The 27682-nt window shown below is 37.6% G+C and overlaps 3 protein-coding genes across 7 annotated transcripts; 2 read left to right on the top strand and 1 right to left on the bottom strand.

Annotated features, from left to right (window-relative positions):
• Positions 1–1164: 1164 nt before the first annotated feature.
• On the bottom strand, positions 1165–20872 carry fyco1 (FYVE and coiled-coil domain containing 1). Of its 5 annotated transcripts, none has more exons than XM_023339788.1 (18): positions 20802–20872; positions 18653–18750; positions 17913–18019; positions 17594–17719; positions 17295–17401; positions 16763–16906; positions 16403–16496; positions 13802–16306; positions 11832–11924; positions 11133–11251; positions 10885–11052; positions 9472–9624; positions 9112–9341; positions 7833–7986; positions 3012–3098; positions 2708–2918; positions 1959–2068; positions 1165–1456 (listed from the first exon to the last, which is right to left on the bottom strand). In XM_023339788.1, exons 2-18 carry the CDS (start codon positions 18699–18701, stop codon positions 1381–1383), a joined length of 4533 nt encoding a protein of 1510 aa, XP_023195556.1. In that variant the 5' UTR covers positions 18702–18750; positions 20802–20872; the 3' UTR covers positions 1165–1380. The 5 variants fall into 5 exon arrangements, with proteins under 5 accessions (XP_023195556.1, XP_023195557.1, XP_023195558.1 ...); XM_023339789.1 differs by having other exon boundaries at positions 18653–18747; positions 20802–20862; XM_023339790.1 differs by lacking the exon at positions 20802–20872 and adding an exon at positions 19113–19249.
• Positions 20873–21223: 351 nt separating this feature from the next.
• On the top strand, positions 21224–23868 carry LOC102218759 (chemokine XC receptor 1-like). The gene is made up of 2 exons (XM_023339298.1): positions 21224–21316; positions 21409–23868. Exon 2 carries the CDS (start codon positions 21426–21428, stop codon positions 22440–22442), a length of 1017 nt encoding a protein of 338 aa, XP_023195066.1. The 5' UTR covers positions 21224–21316; positions 21409–21425; the 3' UTR covers positions 22443–23868.
• Positions 23869–25410: 1542 nt separating this feature from the next.
• On the top strand, positions 25411–27656 carry LOC111609734 (ferric-chelate reductase 1-like). Its single transcript, XM_023339804.1, has 6 exons — positions 25411–25608; positions 25901–26096; positions 26931–27079; positions 27206–27297; positions 27388–27544; positions 27645–27656. The coding sequence occupies exons 1-6, from the start codon at positions 25432–25434 to the stop codon at positions 27654–27656; spliced, it is 783 nt and encodes a 260-aa protein (XP_023195572.1). The 5' UTR covers positions 25411–25431.
• The last annotated feature ends 26 nt before the right edge of the window (positions 27657–27682 follow it).

Below are 27682 nucleotides of genomic sequence, written 5' to 3'. Positions count from 1 at the left end.
GACAAATCACAACAATCAAAACATAGAATATAGCACATTTAAATTATTTAATTAAAGACACAATGACAATAATCACACATTTTATTTTTTTAACAGTTGTTTGCTTCTAGCACACGGCTGTTAAAATTATTTAAGCAAAATTGTATTGCTTTGAAAATAGACTTACAAAGGAACATTTGAAAAATCATATCTGCAAGTTACTGATAAAGAAAATCTAAATCTTAACAAATCTAAAATTTTGAAGAAAAAGATTTTTAGGTAGTTAAGGCTTTGCATAGGATTTTACACCACTTCACAACCCTTAAAAATAAACAAAACCAAAAATCACTGTGATTCAAACAGCTGTTTGCAAACTTGGTTCATTAGGTAGAGTGGGGTTGTGCAAAAAAAGTGATTGTCTTCCTTAACAGTCTGCTCAAACAAATTAAAATAATTTTGCATCGCTCAAAGTCTGAAGAGGAAAAAACAAGTTTTAACTGACAGAAATAACAGAGACATTATAAATGAAAAGCAGAAAGTAATTTGACAGATGGATACAGCTTAAAAGCTTGAGTCATGTTTAAACATAAAAATTAAAAACACAAAGCCATGGCAGTAATGATTAAGAGGCACTTTGAAGGTATAGGAACTTTTTAGCTGAGAGTCACAGGAAAGTTACTTTAATGACCTCATAAACTTCATAAAATCTGAAGTTTATGAGGCCCTATAAACGGGATACTGGAGAACAAATGTATAACAATCATAAAAAGAGTGCAAGCTCTGTGGTTTGTTGTGAAGCAACAAAACTGTGCTTTTTCCAAACCCTCTTCACCCCCCGATCCCACTGTGACGGAGTGCAAATGTAACATCCAAACAAACTGTTTCAACATCAAATCACAACCATTGTATGAACTTGTGCTGGTTTGTGCATTTTGATTACAAAAGGTTCATTTATCAATAAAAATGTCTACCTTCTGGAAATCGATGTGCTAAAATTTTCCTGTGCATTTATTTAGATCTAATTTTAAGCTACTAGTGTTAAAAATATGGGATAAAAGACAAATAACTGTCTTTTATCCCATAAAAGACAAAATACAGCAATACCTAAACAAACTATAGTTTATGTTTTACTTGGTGAATAAATGAAGAAAAACATTCAAAATCTTGCATAGATATTTTTTTAAAGTTATTCAGCGTGTTTTTTTCTTGAAAACTCATTAGGCCCACCCTTAAAACAACAAAAAAAAACAACAACAAATAATTCAAGAATAAAAATTTATGAAGATACTTGGTGTATATTGCAAAAAGAAAATAAAATGAAGTCACTACATTGATATCTTGTCAGTTTCCCTTCAGTTGCCACAGAAGCAGCAGGTTCACCTCTGTGAGAGTCACAAAGCTTCAGGGTCCATCACTTCCATCATAGATTACGGGCTTCTCCATGGTCAGATGGTAAAAAACTTTCTTGGAGATAAACCTGATGGAAAAAAGTGGTTGTTGTTTAAAAGATAATTAGCTGCTGTGGTATGAAAAGTGAGGCATCTCATCTACATGACAGCTTGGTGTGAGGTCAGAAAACAAAACACCATTTCTGTTTAACCGTCACAGACATAATTATGGAGTTTGTTCAAACCCTAATGTTAACTTCACCCAGTACCATAAATGTTTTGGTCATATCAGATGTGAGCTCAGCCTGGGACACAGTGTCACAATATGACAGTAACTTCTCTCACACTACACGACATAAGAAGTCAGCAGCAAGTACAGAAGGTTCACATCAGCCCATCAAGAAATGGGCAGTAAGTTGTGGACTAAATATTAGAGTGGAACAGCAAAAAGAGGGACAGGTGGATGAGGAAATATCACATGAGCTAAGTCTTGATCAGGCCAAAAAAAAAAAACATTTAATAAAACGTCACCGTACGTTTCGTTCCAATTACACGGTAAGAAATATTTTTGGGTTGATACCCGCTTCGTACCTGGAGAAGGAGTTGTCAAAGATGAGTGTGTAGAGGCCAGGGTGCCGTGCTTTCACTTGTCCCTGAATTTTCTCTTTATGGGAATTGCAGCGAGTCAGAGGAATCAGAACCTGAGAGCGGAACAGAAACATCGCCCAATCACAAATCTCAGTTGTGGGCAAATACTTTTCCCAAACATGTTCCTGCAAAACATGATAATAATAACTAAATCTTGAAAATTTTGTAACAAATGTAGTTACTAAAAATAATAAAGTTACACCACAGAAAATATTACCAACAAGTGAGATGCTAGGGGCTTTGGTATAGTGAGAAATAATATCACAAACTTTGTAAAACCATCTGAAATTTTTATGCATATTGTCCACATCAGTCTGGCTCTCTTTACCTCCGTCTGTACGCCTCTGAAAGCAAAAATTACTGCGGTCTGTGTGGGAGGGGCTCTCATTTTCAGTCAGGAGTTTCTGTAAATAACTTCCATTTTTCAAAGATCCTGTGTGAGTTTGCTGCCTTCCAATCTCCCCAACAATAGAAGAGAGTGTTTTATTCACTTAAAAGATGATGTAACATCTCTGCCTTCGACAATTGCTCTTTCTGTGCTGGAAGAAGATTGCTGTGAATGACGCCAAGAGATGTCAACGCAGCTCAGACGTCTGTGCTGCACTTTTCAACGGCTCATGCCAGAGTAAAACAAGCGGTTCCTCAAATCCGCCACCCACTAAGATAGAGCAGCGCACGATAGGCACGTCTACCTTTGCCTGCTCCACATCACTGTCACTGGACTCCCGGTAAACCACGCCTAAAGAGATACTCCTGGGCTCAGAGGAGAACATCCAGCCGATAGTTGTCTCACAATCTGTCACGGTTATGTTAATGGTACTATAGCAGCTGGACTTGATGAAGAGCTCCCTGGAGCCGTCACCAAACTGGGAAATATCCTCGACGCTGAGAGGGACAGTGAGTCTGCAAGAGTTCACATTTTAAGACCAATTAACAAATTGTTACTTCACAATTACTCAAGTTAAAGTGTGAAGCATGTCAAACGTTAATACACACGTGACGTCTCCTGATCTGAGGAGGTTAATCTCCGAGTCCTGGACAGTGGGGACGCTGTCGTCGTCAGGGGCCACCTCTCCGGGGCCACTGCCAAGACAGGACAGAAATAGAGAAACATTACATCGTCCAGCCAGGAGTCACTGCTGCCATCAGCGGCCTGTTTTAAAGAAATAACTTAGGGATAAGCATCATGACTATGAATTTAAATTGCACAATCAATAAATCCACAGATAAGTGACTGTGCATCTTAATCAGCAGCTGGAACACTTTTGCATATTTTGGACCACTTAGGTTTTATTTAAACATAAAGATAACAGACATAACTTTTAGGCTTAGTTATTTTCATTCTTGCAGACAGGTGTGTTCTATTCATTTTCACTTTTCAAAAATGTACATAAACTAACCTTTTTTTTGTTTGTTTTTTGCCTAACCATAGGCAATACTTTTCAAAGGCCAGAAAAGTCTGGCCTTTGAAAACTTTTGTTGAACTATTTTTTTTAAATGGAGTGACAAAAATAACTAAGCAAAGCTATGATTTTTCAAAACCAAAAACTTGGTGCACAACAGGAATTATTGTGGATTTTCTTTCATTCTGACAGTGTCAAAGTTGTACATACAGTCTCAAATATATCAATATATACACACTCCCACCATAATTGGTCTCTTTCTGCCAAATGAACATTTAAAAAAATAACAGTGTGTATATCTTAGCCGGCATATATATTTTTAATCTCTTGTGGACAAACAAAAATCCATAACAAATTCAGATTTGTGTACTTAATTTGTTTTAATCACTGAAGTTGCTGGTTGTCTTAGTCATCCTTCCCTGGATAAAGAAAAAATCTAATGAAACATTAAAATGTCTAACAATGTATTGTGCTACTGTAATTATTCTATAAAGGCAAAACCTGAGAGGCAACAAATTCAAAATAGTGTTAAGTATGAACATGTTAAAGTATAAAAATTAGTAAACCATTTCTCATTTCTGCAAATTGTTCCTCACAGCTCTTCAGAGTGATACAACACAGGGTGCTTGTTGAAACTTCCTATTATCAGAACAAAATATATCTGTGTAACTTCAAGAGCAGGAAGCACATTGTGATAAAAATTCTACATGGACAAAGTGGAGAACAACAGCACATCTTTGTTCCATAAATGTTTAGTAATGGTTAGATGAGCTATACTTCCACAGAAAGAAGTTCCTATTGTAAAAGTTTACTACATGAAACAAGCGAACAACTGCAACCAAGTATTTCTCGTTTCCTGAAATTCAGTCTATTTCTATTTATAAAGTGAAAACGAGAGAGAAGATTCTCAATTACAATGTAACACTACAGACGCAGAAAGAGGAAAGCATATTAAAAAAAACCCTCGAGATCCCTAATGTTCTCCAGAGGCTTCTCATAATCAAACAAGCAACAAGCTGGCTGACGTCTTGCTTCCAACAGGAGAGCAAATGGCAGTGATGGAGAACAGTCTGCTTGTTTTGATTCAGCCTGATAAAACAGAGGATGTATTGTTGATAACACTAATTAAAAGCCACCTTCTTGGAGATGATTAATGCTGCAGTATCTCTCTGTGGGCTTCATCTGACCCAGACTAGGAAGCAAAAAACAAACAGATTGAAAAACCAACCAACTGCGCCGTGTTTTATCTGCACCACTCAGCCCTGTCCCGTGGCATACTGGGTCAGCACCGGGCCCAAAAGTGGCAGATAGCCAACCGAGACCTGGCTCGATGATGTATTATTTTGCAAAGTGTAATTCTGCTGGTTAGGTCAGATTAACACGAGCCAGATGTCTGAGATTTTATGCCAATGTTTCACACTTTTTTATTTAAATGGCCTCATAGGATCATAAATCACGTCAAAGCAAACTTATCCATGCAGGAAGCAGCCTGGGATCTTAAACATGCAGAGCTCACAGCTTTGCTAGGTTGAGATTTTCATCTGAGCGGCTGACAGCAAGTGTGAAAGTTTCAATTAAACGAGACTGAGGAAATTGTTTTATTATGGTTGTTAGTAAATTCTTTCACTCAGAGAGTCAGTCAGCTTTGAAGTAACTAAATTAATGAGTGCTGGAAATTTGGACAAACTTTGAATGTGAATGCAGTATTTTAATAACTGAAGTGCTTACATGCTTGTACTTATAGACCGATGCTTGGATATGGAATCAACATGAGTCATAGTACAGTTATGGCTAATGTGAAATATTTAATATACATTTATGAAGCTTAAAAGTACAACAGAGTATTAGGGATAAACTAAGAACAAATAAATAAAAAAATAAAAATATGAGAATAAAGTCATAAAATTATAAGAATGAAGTACAAAAATAAAGTCAAGATAATTCAAGAATAAAGTCACAATATCTCAAAAACAAAGTAATATTCTGATGTTGTTTTAATAATACTGGAACTTTCTTCCGGTAATTAATTATTATTATTATTATTTTTTAACTTTACCCTAATACTAAATCATATAAAAGCTCTGATGCACAAAAAAAAACATCCTTGTGTCAAATATAATCTAACCTGGAAGTGAATTTGTATGCTGAGCAGGTCAATAGGCTCCACACTGAAAGGTTTTTCACAGGAGCAGGAAAAGAGTTAAACGAGCAGTTTTATCAAAAGTTTGACTGCATTGCAGATACTATTTGTTCCCATGATACACTTCGTTTTATTATCTTTCTGCAAAATCCCTACATTTTTCTCTACAAGTCATGGATGCATGTTTAGCATGACCTAGTAAGTTTCTTAATTGTGCATTCCCCTTGTACTAGCAATCCGGTTCCATGTTGTTCAATAATTGAGGCCATCCAGACATCCAACCTCAGTGCCAAAAGGAACGGTGCTGGAGCTGCACAATAATTAGTGCCGATACTTCCCCACCACCCAGGCCGACAGATGTCTGCCAGAACCTCACGCCAACAAAAACTCGTAAAGTAAGAGTTGAAACAGTTCCCACATGACTAAAGGCGGATTGTATGCTCTATGCCTTCTTTAGCAGCTGTGCGGTGATAAAAAAGTTTACGGATCACAAAAGTGGTGCTGATTTTGGGTTACATCTCTCTCTCTCTTAATTTTGTGCCATATTTAGATTAGGCCATAGAATAATTTTCCTTGCAGCTTGTAAGAAAACGACTTGCGTAACATTTTTTTTTAGCAAGTTTTAAATCTTGTTAAAAAAAAAAACAATAAACAGCAAAATCCTCAATTTCAGCTATACTTTCAGTTTGGGGATTTTCAAACACTCATCAATTAGTGTTTATTGTCATCACAATAAATCACAATTTTTATATTAACTTTTGTCCCATTATAGAAATTTGCATAGATGCATTTGTTCCACAATTAACAATACATGATTGCAAATTTCTCTGATGCCCGAGAATCGCTTTTCTTCGTCGGTGTGTGAGGCAAATCTATTCCCTTAACACACAACAAATCTTTCTACCACCACACACCTTGTTTCAGCTTACTTCTGCATAGAGGCTTAAAGATAAAAAGCTGATCCCCGGTAAAAGACAAAAACAAAACAAAAGACACTTCAAACAGTACGGTAATTAAATTGCAGCTCTAAAAATCCGCAGTTAAGATATAAAGACCAAATTACAGAAGCAGACCAGTGAAAAGAGGAGAAGCTCTGCAGCTGAAATCGGAACAACTACATGCTGTGCTTGTCAGATGTTCAATTACACTATTTAGGAAAGCATACTAAAAGACCACAGGCTGTATGTGACCAAATCTGATCTGACGGTTCAGATAAGCCGAACCTTCTCGCTGAAAGAGCAGCCATTAGTACCAAGGCTAAAACAAACGACCAACCTGCACCATAAGAGCTCTCTCAATATAATTTTAAGCTACGTTCCTCCCGTTTCTCATTCGCTGCTCTCTTTTGAAATATGCTTGCTTCTGTCTGGTTAAATACTGAGAAGAAGTTGCTTTGTCACATGCACCTACCAACCATCACTGTTTAATCAATTTGCTTTCTTGCCTGAATGTCAAACTCTCCATTAAACCTAATTAAAGTTAATAATTATGATGCATGCAATTGAATTACGGTACATATTTTTGTACCGATACTTTTCTTTTATCTTGCACAGTGCTACAGACGGCATGCTTCTAAAAGGCAGCCAGCAAAAAAAAATACTGCATTTTTATATGAAAACTCTTGATGATCCCTCAGTGGGGTACAGGCATCTGAAAAACCCTCACACACCACTGGCCTCAATGCAGCTGCATTAGGAGCAACAATAGTTGGCAAACTATCTGGCAGCTTCACCAAGAGCTGGGCAATATGGCTGAAAAATGCATCACAATACAAACATTTTATATTAGTCGATACTGATTTTTCCTTTTGTTTTAAATATATGAAATACTGCCAAACTGGTGACGGGACATTTTCTGTTTTATCCACAATTTCCTCATTAGCTCTTGCCCTCATTTCAATCCACACCGATGTTTTTTTTATATTTAAGCAGTTATGAGAAATGGTGGCGAAATCTGAAACAGACTGTTGCTAGGTAACCACAAGTTGCTCAACAGGTAGTTGCTAGGTTACCAAAGAGTGAGTGAGATAGTTGATGCCATCAGCCTTGCTTAGCTGGCTGTGAGAGGCTGAGCAGCTAAAGCCTTTCCTCTGCCTACATCCCCCAGAATGCAGTGCAGTTCTGCATTGGGTTTCAGTGAAATTATTGAATATTCTATCAGACATATTATCTACTGATATTGATCATGTATTTATTGCAACATATATGGTAATTGATTTATTTCCTAGCCCTAGTTTTACCTGTTGCTCTCTGATAGAAATGATGCTACGCTCACATTTCACGAGCTCCTGGTTGCTGGCGGTCTTGCTCTCCCTCCAGCGAACCTCCTGTGGTCTGAGAGTTGCTATCACTGTCGTAGACGCCGTTCACCTCCTCTTCTGTGATGATGTCATAGCCTCCATCATCAGATTTGATACCGGTGTCCGAAACTGGGGAGAAGTCATGAATTTGACATGCGTGAGGCATAAACCGAGCACAGAGTGATTTTTTTTAAAAAGTCGTCACCTTGTGTAAATAGAACATTAAAACTGAATTTATTAACATGTAGTTCAGTTTACAGTTTGTCACCAACGTGCCAAAAGTTTGGACAGAAGATCAAATTTCTACAAAGACACAGATACATGTACTATTATTAACATTACAAACAGAGACATTTATCAGATTACAATAAATATTTGTTTTTTTCTTGATAAAAGACTTTGATTACTTTTACTTTACCTGCTTTAACGGCCTTAACAACAAAATGGCATTTATGTTTCACTTTTGTGCTTGTTCTTTTTGGAAATCTTCTCAATCCTAAAACTGAACTATTTATTTTCTTTGTTGATATTTATTCAGCCATTCTCTGGTGAAAAATGGACAAATTGCTAGGTGTAAATATAAATATATAATATTTATAAAGGCTAAAATTTCCTATTCATGTAAAAGTAAAGATTTGTGAACCTGTAAAACATAACCTATAACCAACCAGAAGTAAAAACAACAAAAATATATGTACATGTCAAAAATACATATTTTTTCTGTCGTCAATTATGTGTTTTAAAAATAAATCAAAATATGCAAAAACATCTGAATCTGTGCAAATTTTAATGCATATTTTGTCATATTTACATCTTAGGGTTTCAGTTGTTTTGGAGTTTGTTTCCCTCACACCTGTACAAATAACTATTCTGCCTATAATCAGCGATACTACACAGAAGATATTGAATGAACACATTTGAAATAATGTTTTCTGTTTTTTAACATTAGATACAACCACAAACGTTAATGCAATGTTAAATTACAGTGTTTGGTTTTTGTAAATTGAATGGTAGAAAGTAAAAGCATTAATCCAAATGTCACTTCCTTCCTTCTTTATGTACTAAGTTGAATTTCTATGACTTAGGTTTCCATCCTTGTTCCTCTATCAGTCAGTCCTTTCACTTCTGCCAAAACTTTCCAGCTGACAGACCGAGTTACCAGAGACCAAAAAACAAAACCATTTAAACATTGTAGATTTGTGACGTTCATAAGTAAATACAGAGAAGTGTTTCTCTTTGGAACGCGTCTCTCACCTGTTGCGCTGGAAGGCGACTTGTAGGGAGCGGGCTCAGGCGGAGGCTGAGGTCCAGCTCTAGCTGGGGACGGCAGCACATCTGAAGAACTCATCTCTGATTCTACGAACTTCTCCACCACCGCATTGTGCTGCATGTAGCAGTCGCGGCAGCAGCGCTCCTTCTTCCCACTGTGTTTCGTCAAGACAAAGTTGTTGCTGCAGTTGTAGCAGAAGATGCGGCCACAAACTCTAGAAATAGGAAGCAAAGACCAGAATCTTTCCCCTGTAAAAAAGGACTTTGTTTGGCATGCCATGTGATGTGTCCAGTGTAAAGTTGAACTCAGCAGCAAAGTAGCTCTGATGCTCATCTATAACCCACCTGCAGTGATGTCTGCGCACCCACCAGGTGAACTGGTCATTGCAGTCAAGGCAGTGTGTGGCCTCTTTATCAACCAACCACCAGCGCTCCTCGGCTCGTAGTTTTTGCTCAAACTCCAGAGCATCAGACTTCTGCCACAGAGCATCTTTGTCCCTGAAGTAATTCACCAAAAAAAAAGACAAAATGAATTTTCAGAGACCAATAATATGAAAACAAGCAAAGAACAAGAGCTTTAAAAACAGATTACTTTCCACTTTGCTCAATAATGTTAACTTTACTGTAAACACAAACTCATTTTCAAGAATTCAAGAGCTGAATAAAGAGGAGAAATGGCTGAATAATGTCTGCATATGCAAAATGCTATTTAGCATTTATTGTTTGATTCAATAAAGAAAAACCTTGGTAAAAAAACGTTGTTTTTCTCTGTGCTTCAGCTCTCACTGTCTTTCTCACCGAATCACAATAAGTAAAACATTACAACACTTTCTGCTTCTCAGAGCCAGCTCATCCTTGGAGATAAACAACATTCAGCTTACAAATGAATCTGATGTTTCAGGTCATAGTCAGGGGTAGTCTGGAGTTTTTCCACCTAATATGTGTCCGGATTTTTTCTAGCTAGGGAAAGTATTTGAACACCCTTTTGATAAGTAGAGCGAATGTGTCCTGAGGAACATTACAGACCACTGATCTAATCTATTATGACTCAAGCAAGCAGCAGACATACCACCTGCATATTTTATTAGCAGAAATAATAAAGTTGGTAAAATTCTTCTCTTCAATATGGCCAAGTCATGAGAACAGGGAAATAAAGTGAGCAGATGTGTGTTTTGAAAAGTCAAGAAATGGCAACCAGAAAGTAGCTACTCATCTACTAAACTCACCTAGATCTACAGCTGGGCAATATAATAATCATCTTAAAAATTGGCTCTTGGAAAGCCAAAAATATCAACATTGTTCATATGTAAATAAACATGTATGGATATTATGGTGGTTATTGTAGTGTTATCTTGTGGTTTTTAATTCTTGTTTTGTGTTTTAACATTAACTTGCCAACGGGACTAGTGACAGAAATTAGCAATTTGGCGATAATCTCATGTATTCGCATGCCAGAGTTCATTAATACGTATTGTGTCCCTTTTTTTTTAAATAAAAATGAGGGTAAATTATAATATAATAAAACAGGACTTAATCTCATCTTGTCAACTTGCATAGAGTAATAAAGATAAATCTTCACTCTAGTATTGTGCCACGATGCAGGAAGAGCAGCAGGACAGTGGCTGTCGAGAACTGGGGTTGGAGATCCCTTGCTCTAAACGGATGAACCACTTTGGACAAACGGTGTAACCAGGCAACAGAAAAAGATCAATCAAACACGGCAATTATTTCCAGAACGGTTAAAGAGAAAAGTCTTACTTAATTAGCTCAATGAGCCTCTCTTCCAGGTTGATCTTTGTGCTGTTGAGGTCTTCAATCTCTGCCGACATAGTCAGATACTGACTTTGTTTCTCAGCCTCTGTTGCTTTAAATTTCTGCTTCAGTTCCTCACACAGAGTTTGCATAGACAAATGTGCCTCTTCAATGCTGGAGAAACAAGAAAGTTAGTTATAATTTTATCATGAAAGCATATATTTACGCCCATTGAGAGGGGATAACAGCCGCACCTGGCCGTAGAGCTGCTGAGTTGCTGAATTTTGCCTTCGTTGTCACGGATGGTGGCCTCCGCCTGCGTGATGTAAGCATCTTTCTCACCAATTAGCTGCAAGTATTTCTCATTCGCAGCCTTTCGTACACGTTATGCAAAATAAACAGAAAACAATGATGACACACCTAGCTTAATCTAAGTAAGGGTTTTGTGCTTACATGAATAAAGCAGAAAAGTTTTCAGCGTTTTCCTAGCTGCGAGAAGGCATAAGAACGTTAACATCACTGTAAGCTTAGATAAGCATCCTTTAGAAGTTCAACTCTATAACATAAGTCTATAAACCTGGTAAATCTCAGACAAACATGATGAATTATCATCTCACTGAGCCCAATCACTTGATTAGGGCTACAGAAATCTTGCATCCATCCAACATTCTGCAATCAAAGGAAGATAAAATGCTTACATAATCAAGACGTCTCATTACCTTTGGAAAAAAATTAAAAAAAGAAACACACTAACATTCCGCTAGCTTGCCTATAATCATATACCATTCCTGTTCAGCAGCCAGTAAATAATCAAAGTTGTTAGATATTATATGCCATATGTGTGTATGTCTACTAAAGCAATCACTGATAGTATGAGACATAAAAAGCATTCACAAAGTAACCACAAATAAACATATTCTAGATTTATTTTCACTTCTAAAAAATATGGAAACCTTGAGTTCAGACACTTCTGCCTCCAAACTGGACACGTTCTTCTGTTCCTCCTCCAGCTGTGCTGAAATCTTCTCCAGATTTTCAGTCACAGCCTGCAATAAAAAAAAGAAGCAAAAGACTTGAAATCTAAAAGTTTAATGCTATGAGACAGCAATTCCTCCAAAAGTCAAATGAAAAGCATTTTACGTTTGTTTCCGTTGACCTATATGCATTATGCCTTCCTACCTGGCTTAACAGAACTGACATTTATTAACTAAGTGAAAATTTATAAATAAATAAATTTATTTATGCATTTACTTATTTTATAATGATCTCCCAAAGCCTTTGTGGAGCATTTTGTCCAACTTAATTTCTCGTTCAAAGAAGATGCAACACAAAGGCAAAGATGAAGAGAGGTAATTTCTCTCATCTAAGCTAACTACTGCTGTGAATTTACCAGAAAAGAGGATTAAATAATTAATCTTACTTTCTCCAAAGGCTATAACTGGGAAAGGGCTATTAACAATTCAAAACACTTCCACTAATTAAAAACAATCTATCATGCTTAGAATCCAAAGATAATTAGAACTAAACACAAAGCACAGGAGAACCTGATGAGAAATGAGAAATATTTAGAGCAATACAGAAATTGCTCTAAATGACAAAGAATCAACATGGTGTCTTTCATCCAAAGTTAACATGGAACCTTAGACAAGTATTTAATCCTGCATACAAAAACAGAAAAAAAGTTTGTTACAACTCTAAATCTGCTGAGACATGACTGAAAATGACAGAGCAGGCAGGGAAAAACCAATGTTAACTCTGTAGGAGCCGCAAGCATCCAAAGCTTGGGTAAGAAAAGAGGAAAAGTAGCAAGACTTAAGCCAGTGTTGGGCAAAAACCAGAAAGCAGCCTGCTTTCAGCGGAAATGTGGAAGAAGGTGCCTGGTTCAGATGAGGTTGAGGTTTAGCTCCAACATTCAGCCAGTTACAACAAAATGGCTTTTATCAAATCATGTTCGTGTTTTACAAAGGTCTAGTGTGGGAATCTGCAACTAGATTGCAGATTGCTCTTGATAACATTGGACAAGAATGCTAAAGAACAGATTTATCCTAAATTTCATATTTCTCCAGAAAACACTAAAAGTGTAAGAAATATTCTTTTTGTGATGTTGCAGACTACATGCTTGTTCAAAATAATTTAAACATTTAGTGATTTCTTTTTATTTTAAAAGTTAAAAAATGGTTGTTCCTTAGATATCTAAATTTTCCTATCATAGATATTGTAAAAATAAGCTAATTTCAAAGATTATCTGACAAATATTTTACACATACAGTACAGACCAAATGTTTGGACACACAGGTGTGTGTACAGACCAAATGTTTGGACACACAGGTGTGTCCAAACTTTTGGTCTGTACTGTATTTTCACAACAAAGTGACAATTTTAACAAATATGTACAAAAAACAAACTTTTTTTTTTTTAGAAAAGTAACATTCTGCAGCTTTACGTCCTTAGCAAGCGATGATTAAGTTTTTGACTACACAAAATTTGTTGCAAAAATGGCTCAGTGTTACGAACCCCTGGGTCTAGTCAAAGTAAGATGTCTGTAAAAATCATTTAAAGTTGTTTCTGACATATTAGTCTTATATGTACATGCTGTTAGAATAAAGAAGGCATGTGTACTCAAAACATACAAAGTATCGATATGAAATTTCTATTTAGTGTGTGAATGATTTCTACTTGATTTATTATTCTTCAGAGGATTCACTGATATGTAGATACCCAGTTTCACTGTGCGCCGTAATGAACATACTTCTTTAAACTAACTGGGTAGTGGTGCTTAGGTTTTTGACTAGTAAAGAATACAAGAACATATTCTAGCTATTATCAAATCTATACAAAGTTCATTTCTGTCCCTGAACTCAGCCAATAACAGATTACCTCTGATGTAATCTGACAAGTTAAACTCTTAACCGGTTAAACTCACCTTTATTTGAGCCTGATGACTCATGGTCTCAGAGCTCATTTGAAACTTCACAGCATCCATCTCCTCTTGGCAGCATTCCTTTATGCTGTGCACTTGGTTCTTGGCTTTTTCCAGCTCTTCCTGGAGCTCTGTAATGGCCCTAGGAAGGGATTCCTTCTGCGTCAGCTCCTCTCGTAAACTGTTGTTCTCCTGCCGCAGGTCATTCATGCACTCCTCGATCCGCTCCACCTCCTTCTCCAACTCTTCGATCTTAGCAGCATCTCCTGCCAAGTGTTCGCTGGCTTCTTCCCTTTCCGCATTCAGCTTGCAGATGGACATCCCCAGCTCTGCCATCTCAGTGTTTGCTCTGTGCAAACCCTCACGGATCTCTGTGTTCTCTAAAGCCAGCTTGTTGTTTTCGGCTTTGAGAGCAGCCAGCTCTTCTCGGACGGCAGAGGAAGAAATGGCTAGTTCAGCATGGGCAGCTGCTTCTCGATCACGCTGTTGAGCCAGAGCCTCCTCTTTCTTTTTACACTCCAGGAGTTCGGCTATGTGCTTCTGGTTGAGTTCCTCTGCTTGGGATTTAAGCTGCTCAGTAAGACACCTCAGCTCGTCTCTTTGGGCCACTGTAACCTCCAGCTGTGCATGAGATTTCAGCTTTTCCTCCTCAGATCTCTGTACTTGCACCTTCAGGTCCAGAATCTTTGCCTGGAGTCTAGAGACCTCTTTCATGCTAACCTCCAACTGGCCTTCAACTACAGTTAGCTTGACAGTAACTTCCTGGTTCTCCTTTGCTTGGACTGAGCTCCTCTCTAGCTGTAATGTCTCTATTGCCTGTTTCTCTGATGTTATCCTTTCAATTAGTTCAGCCTGTTTGGCACAAGTTGTTTCTGCGTTGGCTTTGGCCATCTCATTCTCCTTCTCCTTAGCCTCCAACTCCTGTAATGTTGACATCAACTTAACCACTTCTTTCTCTTTATTCTCCAGCTGCTCTTCTTTTGCGCTGAGCTGTTCTTGCAGACTGACTAATTTGGTGTTTGAAGCCTCTAGGTTTTTTTTGTGTTCTTCAATCTGAATGCGGCCGTTCTTCAAGTTCGTCTCTATTCGACTAAGAGTTGCTTTCAAATCATCCAGCTCCTCTCTCAGAGTCTGGTTCTCTTGCTCCAGCCGCTTTGAAGTCATCTCTGATTGTTTAGCAGCCATTGTGACTCGCTGCAGACTCTCATCCAGACTGCGGTTCTCCTCACGTAGCACTTTCTCTTTTTCATCCACTGTCATCTTGGCATTGTCCACCTGGCCTCTGAGCTGTTTCTCTGAAGCTCTTAGAGCTGCTAGTTCAGCTTGTAGTGCTGCTCTGTCCTCTGTCATCTCATTTTGCTGCTCCTCGTTTCTACTCACTGTGGCCTGCAGCTTCTCTTTTAATTCCTGTAAACTGGCACACTGCGTCTGGTAGTCTTCTATCTTGGCAGCCTGTTTGTTGATCTTAGTCTTGTGCTGATTGAGGCTAGTGGTCAGTTCGTCCCTTTCTGTGGTCAGTATTTGGTTCTTGGCTTCAAGCTTCTGTAGTGTCTCACTGCTGGAGATTAATTCTGCTTCTCGGTTTGTAAGCTGCACAGTAATTTCAGCCACTTTTCCCTCTAAAGACTCTTTCAAGTCGTCAACATTCTTCTGCATCTCTTCGATTTCTTGCTTTGCCCCCTTCTTCACCTCCTCTAACTCTTGCTCTTTCTCCTTTAGAGATTGTTGGATGTTCTGCAGCTGTCTTTGTAGATTGTTTGCATCCTTTTCTCTCAATGCCAGGTCCCCCTGGAGCTTTTCCAGAGTACTGAACTGTTCCTCCACTTTTGCATTCAACTTGGCCTTCTCCTCAGACAAAGATGTAACCAATGCCTCAAGTTTTCTTTCATTCTCCTTGGACTTCATCTCATTAACTTGTACCTCTTCCTCCAGTCTTTCTACCTGCCTCCTGTTTTCCACCATCTTAGCTTCAGCCTCCATCTTCACTTTCTCTGCCTCTTTCAATTTGTCCAACAACTCATGAATCTTAAGAGCTGAATCAAAATGACTGGCAGCCTGCTGGCCTTTCTCATCTAGAAACCCATCCAACTTAGCCATAAGCTCCATGTTCTTTTGCTCAGCAGCTGCCAGCTTTTCCTGAAGCAAGACAAGCTGAGTTTCCTTAGCTTTTTCCTCAGCCCTGAGTGCTTCCACCTGTCTGGTTAGGGCAACATCTCGCCCCTGCAGGGCTCTGAGTTCTTCCTGTAAGCCCTGGTGTCCTTCTTGAGCAGCGAGCGACACATCAAGCTGCCTCTGAAGCTCTTCAATCACTCCTTTCAACTCGCCAGACTCCTCGCCAAGCTGCTGAACCTTATCAAGGAGATCTCTCTGCCTTAGTTCTGACTGATCCAGCTCCAGGCGAAGGTTTTCAACTGTGTTGTTATCCTCCATGCAGGCAGGCAGTGAATCATTCAGATCATTCAGCAAACTTTGCCCATAGTCTGGGCTGGAGGCACACTCAGGCGCTTGCTACATGGTTGAAAAGGTTGAAAATAAGAGAGGCAGCAATCAATATATTTAAATAGATTTCATGTGAGATTATTATTAGTTGTAAATATTAATTACCTGGGAATAGGAACTGGCCAGACTATTAATACTGGAACTACGACTTGGTGCTTTCCACATGTGGCCAGGCGAATTTGCACTTCCCACTGTCCTCCTGTTGTTTTGGAAAATAAGGAAGCCTTTTACAGTAAAATATTACTACTGCAGTTTTGTTGTTTGTTTCTAGTTTGTCTTCATGAGATCAGCTTTATTTAAAAGACAATAAGTATTTTAATTAAAATGTTCTAACTTAAATTTCTCTCTCAAACTTTGCTAATGGTGAATACTGGTAAAACGGCGCCACAAAAAAACTCAGTGCATTGATTTTAAGGCATGTCGTGTGATTTGTATTGTGATTTCAGGTTTTGTCTGCTTTAATACCTTGCAAATGTTGGCCAAGAAGCATCGAGGTCATGACCTCTGGAAGCCACATCAAACTGGACCTCGTTGAGCTCGTACAGATGATTAATTATGTCAGAACTAAGGTGAGGCTTCAAGAAGGGGCTCCTTGCATAGTACCAGTCACTGTGGAGAGATTTAAGGACTGAATGATGGGACAGAGTGGATCGACAGAAAACTAATGTTGTATCTGTAGTCTCAAGATCTTCACTTGAGATGATTAGCCACATTTAAGATCATTATGAAGACTTGGATTGAGGCAGCTTGTACAGAAATTAACCAGAAATAGAAAAAAGAAAAAGTCGCCTTATATTTTAATGTACAATAAACTAAGTTTGAGATAAGTCTGAAACATCTGGATTTACTCCCATCACTGAAGTAGGAGGGAGCAAAATGTGGTTTACAGCATTTAGTCTCATTATAAGTAAAAATCGTGAAATACTGAATATTGATGTGTGCATCGTTACATCACTATATGTAAAACCAAAAACTGAAATTTCAGTGGTTGTTCTACCTGGTGACTCTCTGGTTCATCAGGCACTGCTGCAGGGTGTCAGCCAATCGCTGATGAACGAGGGAGTAGCGGATAAATGCCCGTCCCTTTCCCAGAGATGTCCTCAGCTACAGAAGGAAACAGGAATAATTTTATACATAACCATCACTTAAATAAAAATAACATAACATTTCTTTGCAAAACATAAAAGAGCAACAAATTAAAGCTACATGAAAATAAATCTTAAACACATGGCTATGTTATGGTCGCGTATATTTAATGAACTAAAATAATGTCAGAATTATAAACAACAGATGCACCTCTGAAATGGATTTGACAAAACGGATGCCATCATTTGCTCCTTTGATCTTAGCCAAGCAGTCACTGAAGTAATCCCAGTAGTCCTTCTTGGTGCCCAGAAAAGTTGTTTTCTCCTTTTGGTCAAACTGAAAAAACAATGTGAAAAAGATGCTCAAATTCTACTTTTTCAATAGATAAGAAAATCCTGACATCTATCTTAACACTGTGAAAACTATGTCAAACATTTCTTTATGTTCTTTTAATAGTTATCTAATTTTTAGAAATAAATTATGCAATTTCCATTGATTAACCGTTGTACCAATAAATGCAAAATCCCACCTGTAGCAGATACTCCAATTTGTAGGAGAATTTGTGCAGATTGACGCTGTCATCTGTGATTGGCTCCCCACTTTCTTTGTATTCCTTTGCAAGCTCTGCAACAGCATCTGAAGTTCGCATACAGATATATCAGAAGAGAAGAAAATGGACCGACAGTTTACATACAAAACTGTACACTTAATAAACTTGCCTTGTATCTACCTCAAAAACTGGAAAGAGACCTGAGGTGAGTGCACCCTTGGCACACGCTCTCGTTCTAGCTGCATGCTGATAGAAGCTTCCAGAATAGGCTAACTATACAAATAAGGACTCGGATGGTTGCTTTCTTAAATTTCAAAGCATGTGTGTGGGTATATAGCTGTAGTTCAGAAAGGTTACCCCACTAATTCTTCTTCCTTCTCGTTTTAGTCGACAACCACATGCAGCCCATAAATGAGAACACACACACACATTACATCTTCCTATCTTTACAAGGTCTTTGCTTTGACTTCCATTTATTTCTATAGCCTAACCCAGAAACTAAACCATCCTTAACCATTACATGCCTATCCCTAAATGTAAACTAAACTCGTTTCACACCTTAGTCTTAAACCTAATCCGTAACCCCAAAACTTTTTACAGGGCCTGAACTTCGTGCTCCATAAGGAGCACAGGGTCCTCACAGTGTAGTATTTGTTGGAAATACGAGCCTTACAAGAAATGCTAGAAAACACACACACGCAAACATAAAGGTGACGTACCATGTAGATCTCGGATAATCCTCTGAAGCTGGCTCTCTCCGACCGCCATGGCCCCTCTTGTTGCTCTTTGAGCAAGTCACCAAGTCATATCCAGTCTGCTGAGTCAGAGAATCACAATAAGTATGGAACAAAAGATTGTCATAATTGCTTCCACCGTGCTCTTGCATGGACATAAGATAGATAAACCATAATTCATGGTTAGATGATTAGAACATAATCCAGTTCTAGGAAGAAAACTATTTCTGGACTAGTAACTATGTAAAACGTCATACATGTCATAATACCGAATAACAGAGGGTACAGCTGCATGACTTTATGCTAAGTAGTTCAAATAAATGAAATGTTAGTCACTGCATTTTCCCCATTCACTAAGTGATCATTTGGAAAAACATCAGAATGCGTAGTGCACACTGCCAGGACATAAAATTATGACCACCAGTCTCATAGTTTGTTGTAGTACCTTGCAACGTGTTATTAGCAGCAAATCTTTTAAGTCCTGAAAGGTGCAATATGGGGCTTCAACAGATCAGACATGTTTGTCCAGTACATCCCACTGCTAACGCTCAACTGGATTGACATCTGGGGAATTTTGATGCCAAGTCAGCAGGATAACTTCATGGCCATTTTATTCTACTGGAAGAGGGCACAGCAATCAAGAAATAGTTGACAGTTGTCTGCCATAGCGTTTCAGTAAGTGTTACATGTGAAAGTAACTTCTATAAAGATGGTATGACTCAAGATTACCAAGCAGAAGACAGTCCAAAACATCAAACTGTCTTCCTTCCTTAGTGCATTCTGGTATTATCTATTCCTCCTGTTAGCGACATACACACCTGGCCACCAACGCATCATGTAAAAAAACTAAACTTTTACTCATCCATCTGTACCACCTTTTGCAGTTCTCCTGATTATGTAACCATAAACACCATAGTGCCCTGTCAGCAGTGGACTCCAGGCAGCATCCTGACAGTGGCTACACAGCCCTGTAAGCAACAAACTATGATTCATTATGTATTCTACGTCTTTCTAACAAAACCTGAACCAGCATTAACATCTCCAGCTAGTTCAGCTACAGTCATTTTTCTGCTGAATCTGGTCATGCAGGCCACCTTCACTCTGAACCACTTTTAATTTCTTCATCCACTTTAGATGGATACTGACCACTGTGTAGACTAGGAACACCTCACAAGAGCTGAATAATCATAGATGCCAAGATCCAGTTCTATAGCCATTGAAATTGCCCAGATCTGTATTTTTTATTCACTTTCCTACTTCTAACACATAAATTGTGGGAACAAACATCTTTACTATCCCACCAACTAACATATAATCAGCGTTATTCACTTCACCTGTCACTTGATTGAGAATACCGACCACCAATGTTCAAAATTATGTCTGAAACTAAAAATATTTCAACTTTTTGACATTCTCACCTATTATTACAGGTTAATTTCTCCAATTTTTACAAGAAATAGAATATCATCATGAGGGCAACAGAAAATACAAAACAAGTGTCCCTGCCAGTGAAATTGAGACATTGTGTTTACATTTCTTTAAATTCAATAAAGTCAGAACATGGGACATGTAACATAATTTTACCTATTAACTTAAGTCTTAGCTTGTCCTGCCACTAGTGTTTGAACACTCCTCTGAGAAAAAATGACAAGACTGAAGCAGAGTAAACACTCTGATGAGAGAAAATTCCTCAAAAAAACATATCTCTTACAAATATAACAAAATACGGACACATGTCCTTATAGCTGGCATGATAAAACAACACAAATAATGTGCTGTGTATTGAAAATGTTGTTTTGACACAGAAAGCTAGCACAACTCAAACGTTCAACAAAATTGTTCTCCAAACAGCTAACTTAAGGTAATGCGAATTAAGTTAAAATGTAACACAGCTAGTAATGGTTTTACAGCTCTAGAAGGGTCACTCTGAAATCAAAGAGGGGGAAAACGCACATAAAATAACTTTTACAGCTCTCCCAAGAGTACTTACACAAAGGTTTTAACACGCAAAGCCAAATAAATCGAAAACTAATAACCATGACATCAACACAAAGTTACTGTTTGGATCAATTGACATCTTTCTAAACGGTTTATAAACAAATAAAAACAGAACAGTTCTTAAAAAAATACATACTTCTTTTAGATATGAGTTAAGCCCATAACGATGAACTCTGCACAGCCAAACTTGTTAGGAGTCATGTGATTGACAGCGCTAACTACCCAATGGGAAAGCGTCATGAAGCCTTCTGGCCAATCACCTGGGGCATTTGGGCGGGACGTGGAAAGGGAACGTTTGGTTGATGTATCACTGTAAACACTGCGGTCATGTGATCAATGACGCAGCATTGAACGCCCCACTTCTTTTTTTTATGAAGAAAGAGGTCAAATTTACCTATAGATTTTTTTGAAGGGAAATTAAATATTTCTTATTATTTCATGTTATTATCTCCTAAATTATCTATTTGAACTCTGTTGATATATTTAAAATATCAACAGATGTTTTTAAAAATTAAACCAAAATTCAATTGGAGTGCATTTGGACCAAGCCACCACACCTGAAACAGAAAGAAGAAGTAGAAGCAACTGCTTACTATTTATTAGCTGCTTCTGAACATTCAGTGTTACATCCAGCATCTCATGAGGAACAAGGTAAGTTATTCTGCTCGCCAAAGTAAATACAGTGTAGGTATTAAAAGAGATTTTATCATATCAATAAATTCAATATTAAATTTATTTTGCAGGTTCGACCAAACCAGCTATGGAATCCTTATTAAACTTTACTTATGAATACGACCAGGACTATGAGGATGAAGTCTGTGACAAAAGTAAAGTGGTTATATTTGGATCCATCGCCATTCCAATTTTCTTTTCTATCGTCATCACTCTGAGTCTCACAGGAAACATCCTCGTCCTTGTCATTTTGGCTTTGTATGAAAACATGAAATCTCTGACCAACATCTTCATTGCCAACCTTGCCGTCTCTGACCTTGTCTTCACTATTGGTCTCCCCTTCTGGGCCATCTACGACGTCTGGGGATGGGTGTTTTCAGAGACTGCCTGCAAGATTGTGCATTTTGTCTTTTTCACTGGGTTTTACAGTAGCGTCCTCTTTCTGACCATCATGACCATCTACAGGTATTTGGTTGTGGTCCACCCGCTCTCTGACATGAGTTCTCTAAAACTTGGGACTGGCTTTTTTCTGTCTGTCCTCATGTGGATGATCAGCATTGGAGCAGCCATGCCATCCTTGCTACAAACTGCTCTCGTCTCAGTCCATCACAATGGTACACACTCCTTGGGCTGTGAATATAAAGACATGCAATGGAAAATCATTGGTATGTCCCAGCAGAATGTTTTCTTCTTGGTTGCATTTGCAGTGATTGGTTTCTGTTACATTCAGATTTTAAAGAGGATCACCAGAACAAAGTCCCGCACAAAGAACAGGGCAATAAAATTAGTTTTTTGCATTGTGGCCGTCTTTTTCATAGGCTGGGTGCCTTACAACATGGTGATCTTTTTGAGAGTTTTACATCACAGTGACGTTCAGCCATTTAATGATTGTGATATTAGTATCCAGCTTGACTATGCCTTTTACATTTCTCGACTGATTGCTTTCTCTCATTGCTGCTTGAACCCTGTCTTCTATGCATTTGTTGGTGTGACGTTCAGAAATCATTTAAAGTCACTGCTGCATCGAATGTTCAGCCGCACAAGTCCAGTTCATGATCAGGAAATGAGAATGCAGAATCTTGTATCACGTGGCACAATGTACTAGATGCAAATATATTCATCCTTCAATATTAGATTAGATTGTTTTATGTTTCCATGTTTATGATTTAAAAATAAGTAGATTGTTTTTAAGCTATATGGTCTGTCATGTTAAGAGAAAGTGCTCCATAGTCGACCTTTTGAAACAACCTTTTCAGCTGTCTGAAGTTTTTCATGACTAATGCATGTTGGACAACATGAGGGTCTTATTGCTTTATTTGATATAGTGCAGGTCTTGAATAGATTTGAAGTGCTGTCTTAAATAAATCAAATCCTTTACATAACAGTCAAAAGAGGGAAAACAGGAACTGATAACAAATATGTATGTATTGCATTACTCAACCAAGCAATTAATATCTGCAGGCTTGTAAAAATACTGAGTTTGTCCCACTGTTTCTCATTTTAGAATAAAAATGTCAATTATCCTTTACCTTTAATTAAGCTTTTAGCTTAAATCAAGGTAAAGGATAATTTTGTCAACTTGGTATGTTCTCTCACTGCTGCTTGAACCCTGTCTTCTATGCATTTGTTGGTATGACATTCAGAAATCATTTAAAGTCACTGCTGCATCGAATGTTCAGCCACCTGAGTCCAGTTCATGATCAGGAAATAAGAATGCAGAATCTTGTCTCGTGTGGATCAATCTACCAGATGCAAGGGCACACTGGGGAGAAAAAGTGGCTCAGAAACTCCTGACAGACTGATCCTTCTGTTAAGAGTAGGGCACTTGATTCTGTGCATTCTCAAGTCGGACTCAATGTGGACTTAAAGGGTTGACCTGGAGGCAATCAATCTGAAGTACTGCTGAGGTGTGCAAAAAAGCCCATGTTGCTTTGACAGAAATCAGTTTGTTTTCATGATTTGGTCTGCTTCCTGTCGTCTTCCTTCTGACAATATTTCATTAATTCCCTTTGGAGTTAAGCTTAGACCAGTTTGCTGGTTAATCATGCACAGTGATATCAAAGCAGACATTGGTTCTTCTGTCACTGTGGTCAACATCCGATTCCTAATGGAAAAATCATCTCCATAAAGCCTGTGAGCAGAGGAAACTGAGGCGTGCTCTAAAATATTTTGACAGACAGCATTTTGCTGTGACTTTCGATCGACATCAGTAGACGACGTGACTCCAAAGGACATCACTAACTGACTGAAATATTCAGACTACTTTAATGGTAACAATGATGCTCTTAGTATTAAATTTCAATCAATATTGTACTTCGCCTTTTTAGTAAGTTTGTCTGAAGACTGGTAAAGACTGCAGTTTTCTATTTTGCAGTCTGTAAATGTTCCTTTTCTTCCAAATTATTTGAAAAATAAGTTCATTTCTGTATGAGCTGCTATGCAGCAGTTTAATTGTTTTGTATTTGACTTAATTTTACACTGTAATTTATATTTGTAAAGTCATGTGAATCTTTCAATGTAATAAAAGTTCTTCTTTTATATAACATATTAAAAAGGTTTAATAATTTAACATTTTTCATGTAAAGAAATTTTACATATACTCTTATGACTCAGAGCAAAGATTCTCTCTACTTGCTGCAAACAGAAAAAAACTGCACATCTCTTTTATGTTTAAACAATGCCATCTTCTGCTGGCTCAAAGCGTTGCATCCACATATTTGAATATTAATGGAAACATGTTTTTGAGTGGATCCTGTTATTAGAGCAGTAAATAGTAAGTTGAATGTTAGATTTTAATGAATTAGTATGATCAAGATAAAAACATTTATAAATGTCCAAAACAGCAAGGTCAACTGTTTTTCTCTGTGTTGTTTTACAAGATGAATTGGTAGACAAAAAAAAAACCATGGATGCCTGGTGAAAATCAGTTCTGTCAAACTAATGAAACTTCACGAAGAGAAAAGAGAGTGCTGTGCATAACTTATTTAAACAGGAAATAGAGGTTTCCTGTTTCAGTACAGAGCTAATTAAATCCATATATGAGAGTTTACTGAAATGATCTAAAAAGATAACCACACCAGAAAAAATGCTGTGATAAACCGAAAGTATAGTCAAAGTATCATATCAGTACCAGTCCCATAAGAAGGAAAGTAAGTTGTTTTTGAACTTATCAAAAAGCAGTGGCTATAAAACAGGAGTTGTAATTTGGCTCTAAATGTAAATACTAGAGCTGTCTCTTTAAAAAAAAAAACATTTGAAGAACTTTTCCAGCTTTATTTATGGATGTGACTGTTACTATGACAATGAAATCTGTGAAAGATTTGTGTCAAATCTCTCTTTCTAAGCTTGGCAAATTAGTTTGTTTTTATTGATGCTATAATGTTGCTGAAAAGAGGGGTTGTGCTAAACTAATAAATACAGAATTAAATATTCTGTTGCAGGTGCCACTTCACGAACTATGGATTCCTCTTTAAACTTCAACTACGACTGTGGGAGCAATGTCTGTGAAAAGAGTGAGGTCAAGTTTGGAGCCAATTTCAATCACTTATTAAATTTGCAGCAGTGTTTTTATGGCCTGGGTGCCATCTTCTGGTGGATAAAAGCATTGCATCCACGCATTTCCATTTAACTGTTCATGTCATCATAGCAATAAACTATGACAATGTTCACAGTTAATGTGACCTGTCAAATAATTTTAGTGGTCTATATATTTAAAAGGATTTCAATGGAAGAGGAAATTTGTAGATGGGGTTTGTTGTGAAGGTACTTAACACAAAAGATTATGATTCATTTTTATTCGCTTTTCTTTTACTTGAATCATCTTGACGTGACAATAGCGAATCATAAATTCTTAACAAAGTGACCAAAATTTTAATTTGCTGGGTTTTGTCTTTTAAACTAAGACTGACATCAAAGATACATTCCTAAGTTGTTTATTTGGCACACATACCAAAATGAAATGGACTTTGTACCCACACGAGAAAAGAATTCCCATAATCCTTGTTTGTTCCAAACCAAACAAGGAACAAAACTTATTTTTTGTCAGTTTGATATCTCAAACTGACTTAACTTATCATTAGATACAGTAAGTTAATATGTTATTAATATTATGTTACTGTTGCTTAGGGCGGGTTCAGTGGTTTGTTCAGACTTCCTTAACCAGTGTGTTGTTGCACAGCACACACAGAGCTCAGTTGACTGCCACGGATGAAGGATTTTTTTTTTTTTTCCCTAAGACATCCTTTAAATTTCTTCAACTTTTATTAAAAATGGTATGATTTTTTTTTATTTATTTCACTGAAGTTTAAAAATGTATATAAATATTTTACATATTAATAAGATAGTTATTATCTTATTAAGACGATTATAATGTTATTTTATTGGAACGAGAGAGATGATACTTATTAAATGTTTGCCTCCTTTAAAATCTAAAACATTAATTTGTAACCATAAACATTAGGAGAAACTTAAAAGTAATTGATTACACTTCTCTGTGAATCAATGTTATTTGAGCAATCTGTGAATTAGAAGTGTGTTATATTTGAACAACTTTACATTTCCTAGATGTGGTCATGGATTTTTATTGGCCTTACCTTCATCTCCAAGCTGCATGGGTATTCAGAAGGAAACTTCCCAGAGGTGTGTGAGTCAATGAGACCTCATCATGGTCGTGGTGGGGCAGAGAGTCTTCCTCAGACATCTGAACCCCCCTTCATGGTTAGTTACCAGCTCAGCAGTAACGTTGGAGACCCAATCACAGGTAAACAAAATGGCTTCATGTGTTCTGCAGCCATGTTTATGAACCCTTTGCTGTAGATATAAACATATGGCAGTTTGCTATCATATATGTTTTTATCATGTAAAGCACTTTGAACTGCTGAAATGTGCTATACTAATAAACTTGACTTAACTCACTCATACTGTATTTTAAAAGTATTGAACTTTTTGCCTTCACCTTACATGAATTTCCAACCACAAACTTCAAGGCATTTAATTGGGATTTTAACCGATCACCTTAACCAACACCAGGTAGTACAGAATTGTGAATTGGAAGAAGAACTGTTTTATTTATTTGTTTTTCTATAAATAAAATGCATACAATTGTGGTGTGCAATTATATTGAGCACAATAATTTGAAAGGTTCTTGGAAGATTTGGCTTTACCAGTTTTGCACTTCAACCTGCTAAAATCTCAAAACATACATCTCGAAACAGTTGGATGTATAATGACATTACTAGGCTATTATGTGGATTCTATTAATTGTCCCTTCAGAAACTGGTTGGTTGCATTGGACTGTTTTTAAAGTTTTAAAGAGAAGGCAATAGATAATAGATAGATAAAGGCATGTCGCACTTTTCAGATTTCCAGGTAAAATCTTGAAAACAACAGCTTTTCTTCCACAACACAGTAGTGCATGATCTACTTTAGACTGATCTAAGATATACATTCTCAGTAATACTAATGGCAGGTTGTCATTTTTATTTGACAAAATGTGCACAATTTTAAGGACTATGAATACTTTTGCAAGTCATTGTGAAACCACATATTCACCATCTTTCTTTAGAGTTACTTCATGATAAATCTTAATTCACAGTTTCCCTAAAGAGCAAGAACGGTTTCGCATTTAAGGGATTCATGCTGGAAGCTCGTAACCCGAGTTTAAATGGTGACGGTCCCCCACTTGGGAAATTTATCATGCTTGACTCTAGCCAGTCGAGGCTCCTGAAATGTGGCAATTCACAGGTAAGCTCAGCCAGTTTAAAGTGATCACACCTAATAACCTCATCCATCTTTCACATATTCTCTGTCATACTGGAGGGAATGAGTTTCAGATTATGTTTTCTCTTCAGTGTTTGTTGCTCTTTTCAGGACTCAGCTGTGAGTAATGCACTCAATCTGCGCAAAACATTAGTCAAAGTTAACTGGACCGCAGACGGAGACGAGCAAGACATTATATTCAGGTAACTTTCATACCTGAATATGATGTACACAATTGTACAATACAGTATCAACATCAAAAGTCCGTTATTATCTCATGTTGCGTCCCACAGAGCTACTTTCAGTGAATCATACTCAAAGTACTGGGAACGTGTGAATGTAGCAGTACTCAGACCCACAAGCACTCCAGAACCAGAGACAACAATTGCAGCAATAACAACTGCACCAGCAACAACAACTGGGGCAGCAACAACAACTGAAGCAACAACGGCAGCAACAACAACGTCAGCAACAGCAACAACTGCAGCAATAACAACTGCAGCAACAACAACGTCAGCAACAACAACAACTGCAGCAATAACAACTGCAGCAGCAACAATAACTGGAGCAGCAGCAACGACAGCAATA

The sequence above is a fragment of the Xiphophorus maculatus genome, chromosome 9, assembly GCF_002775205.1.
Source record: "Xiphophorus maculatus strain JP 163 A chromosome 9, X_maculatus-5.0-male, whole genome shotgun sequence".
NCBI lineage: Eukaryota > Metazoa > Chordata > Actinopteri > Cyprinodontiformes > Poeciliidae > Xiphophorus > Xiphophorus maculatus.
The sequence above is the reverse complement of the archived record's forward strand: the minus strand, read 5'-3'. Positions and strand labels throughout refer to the sequence as shown.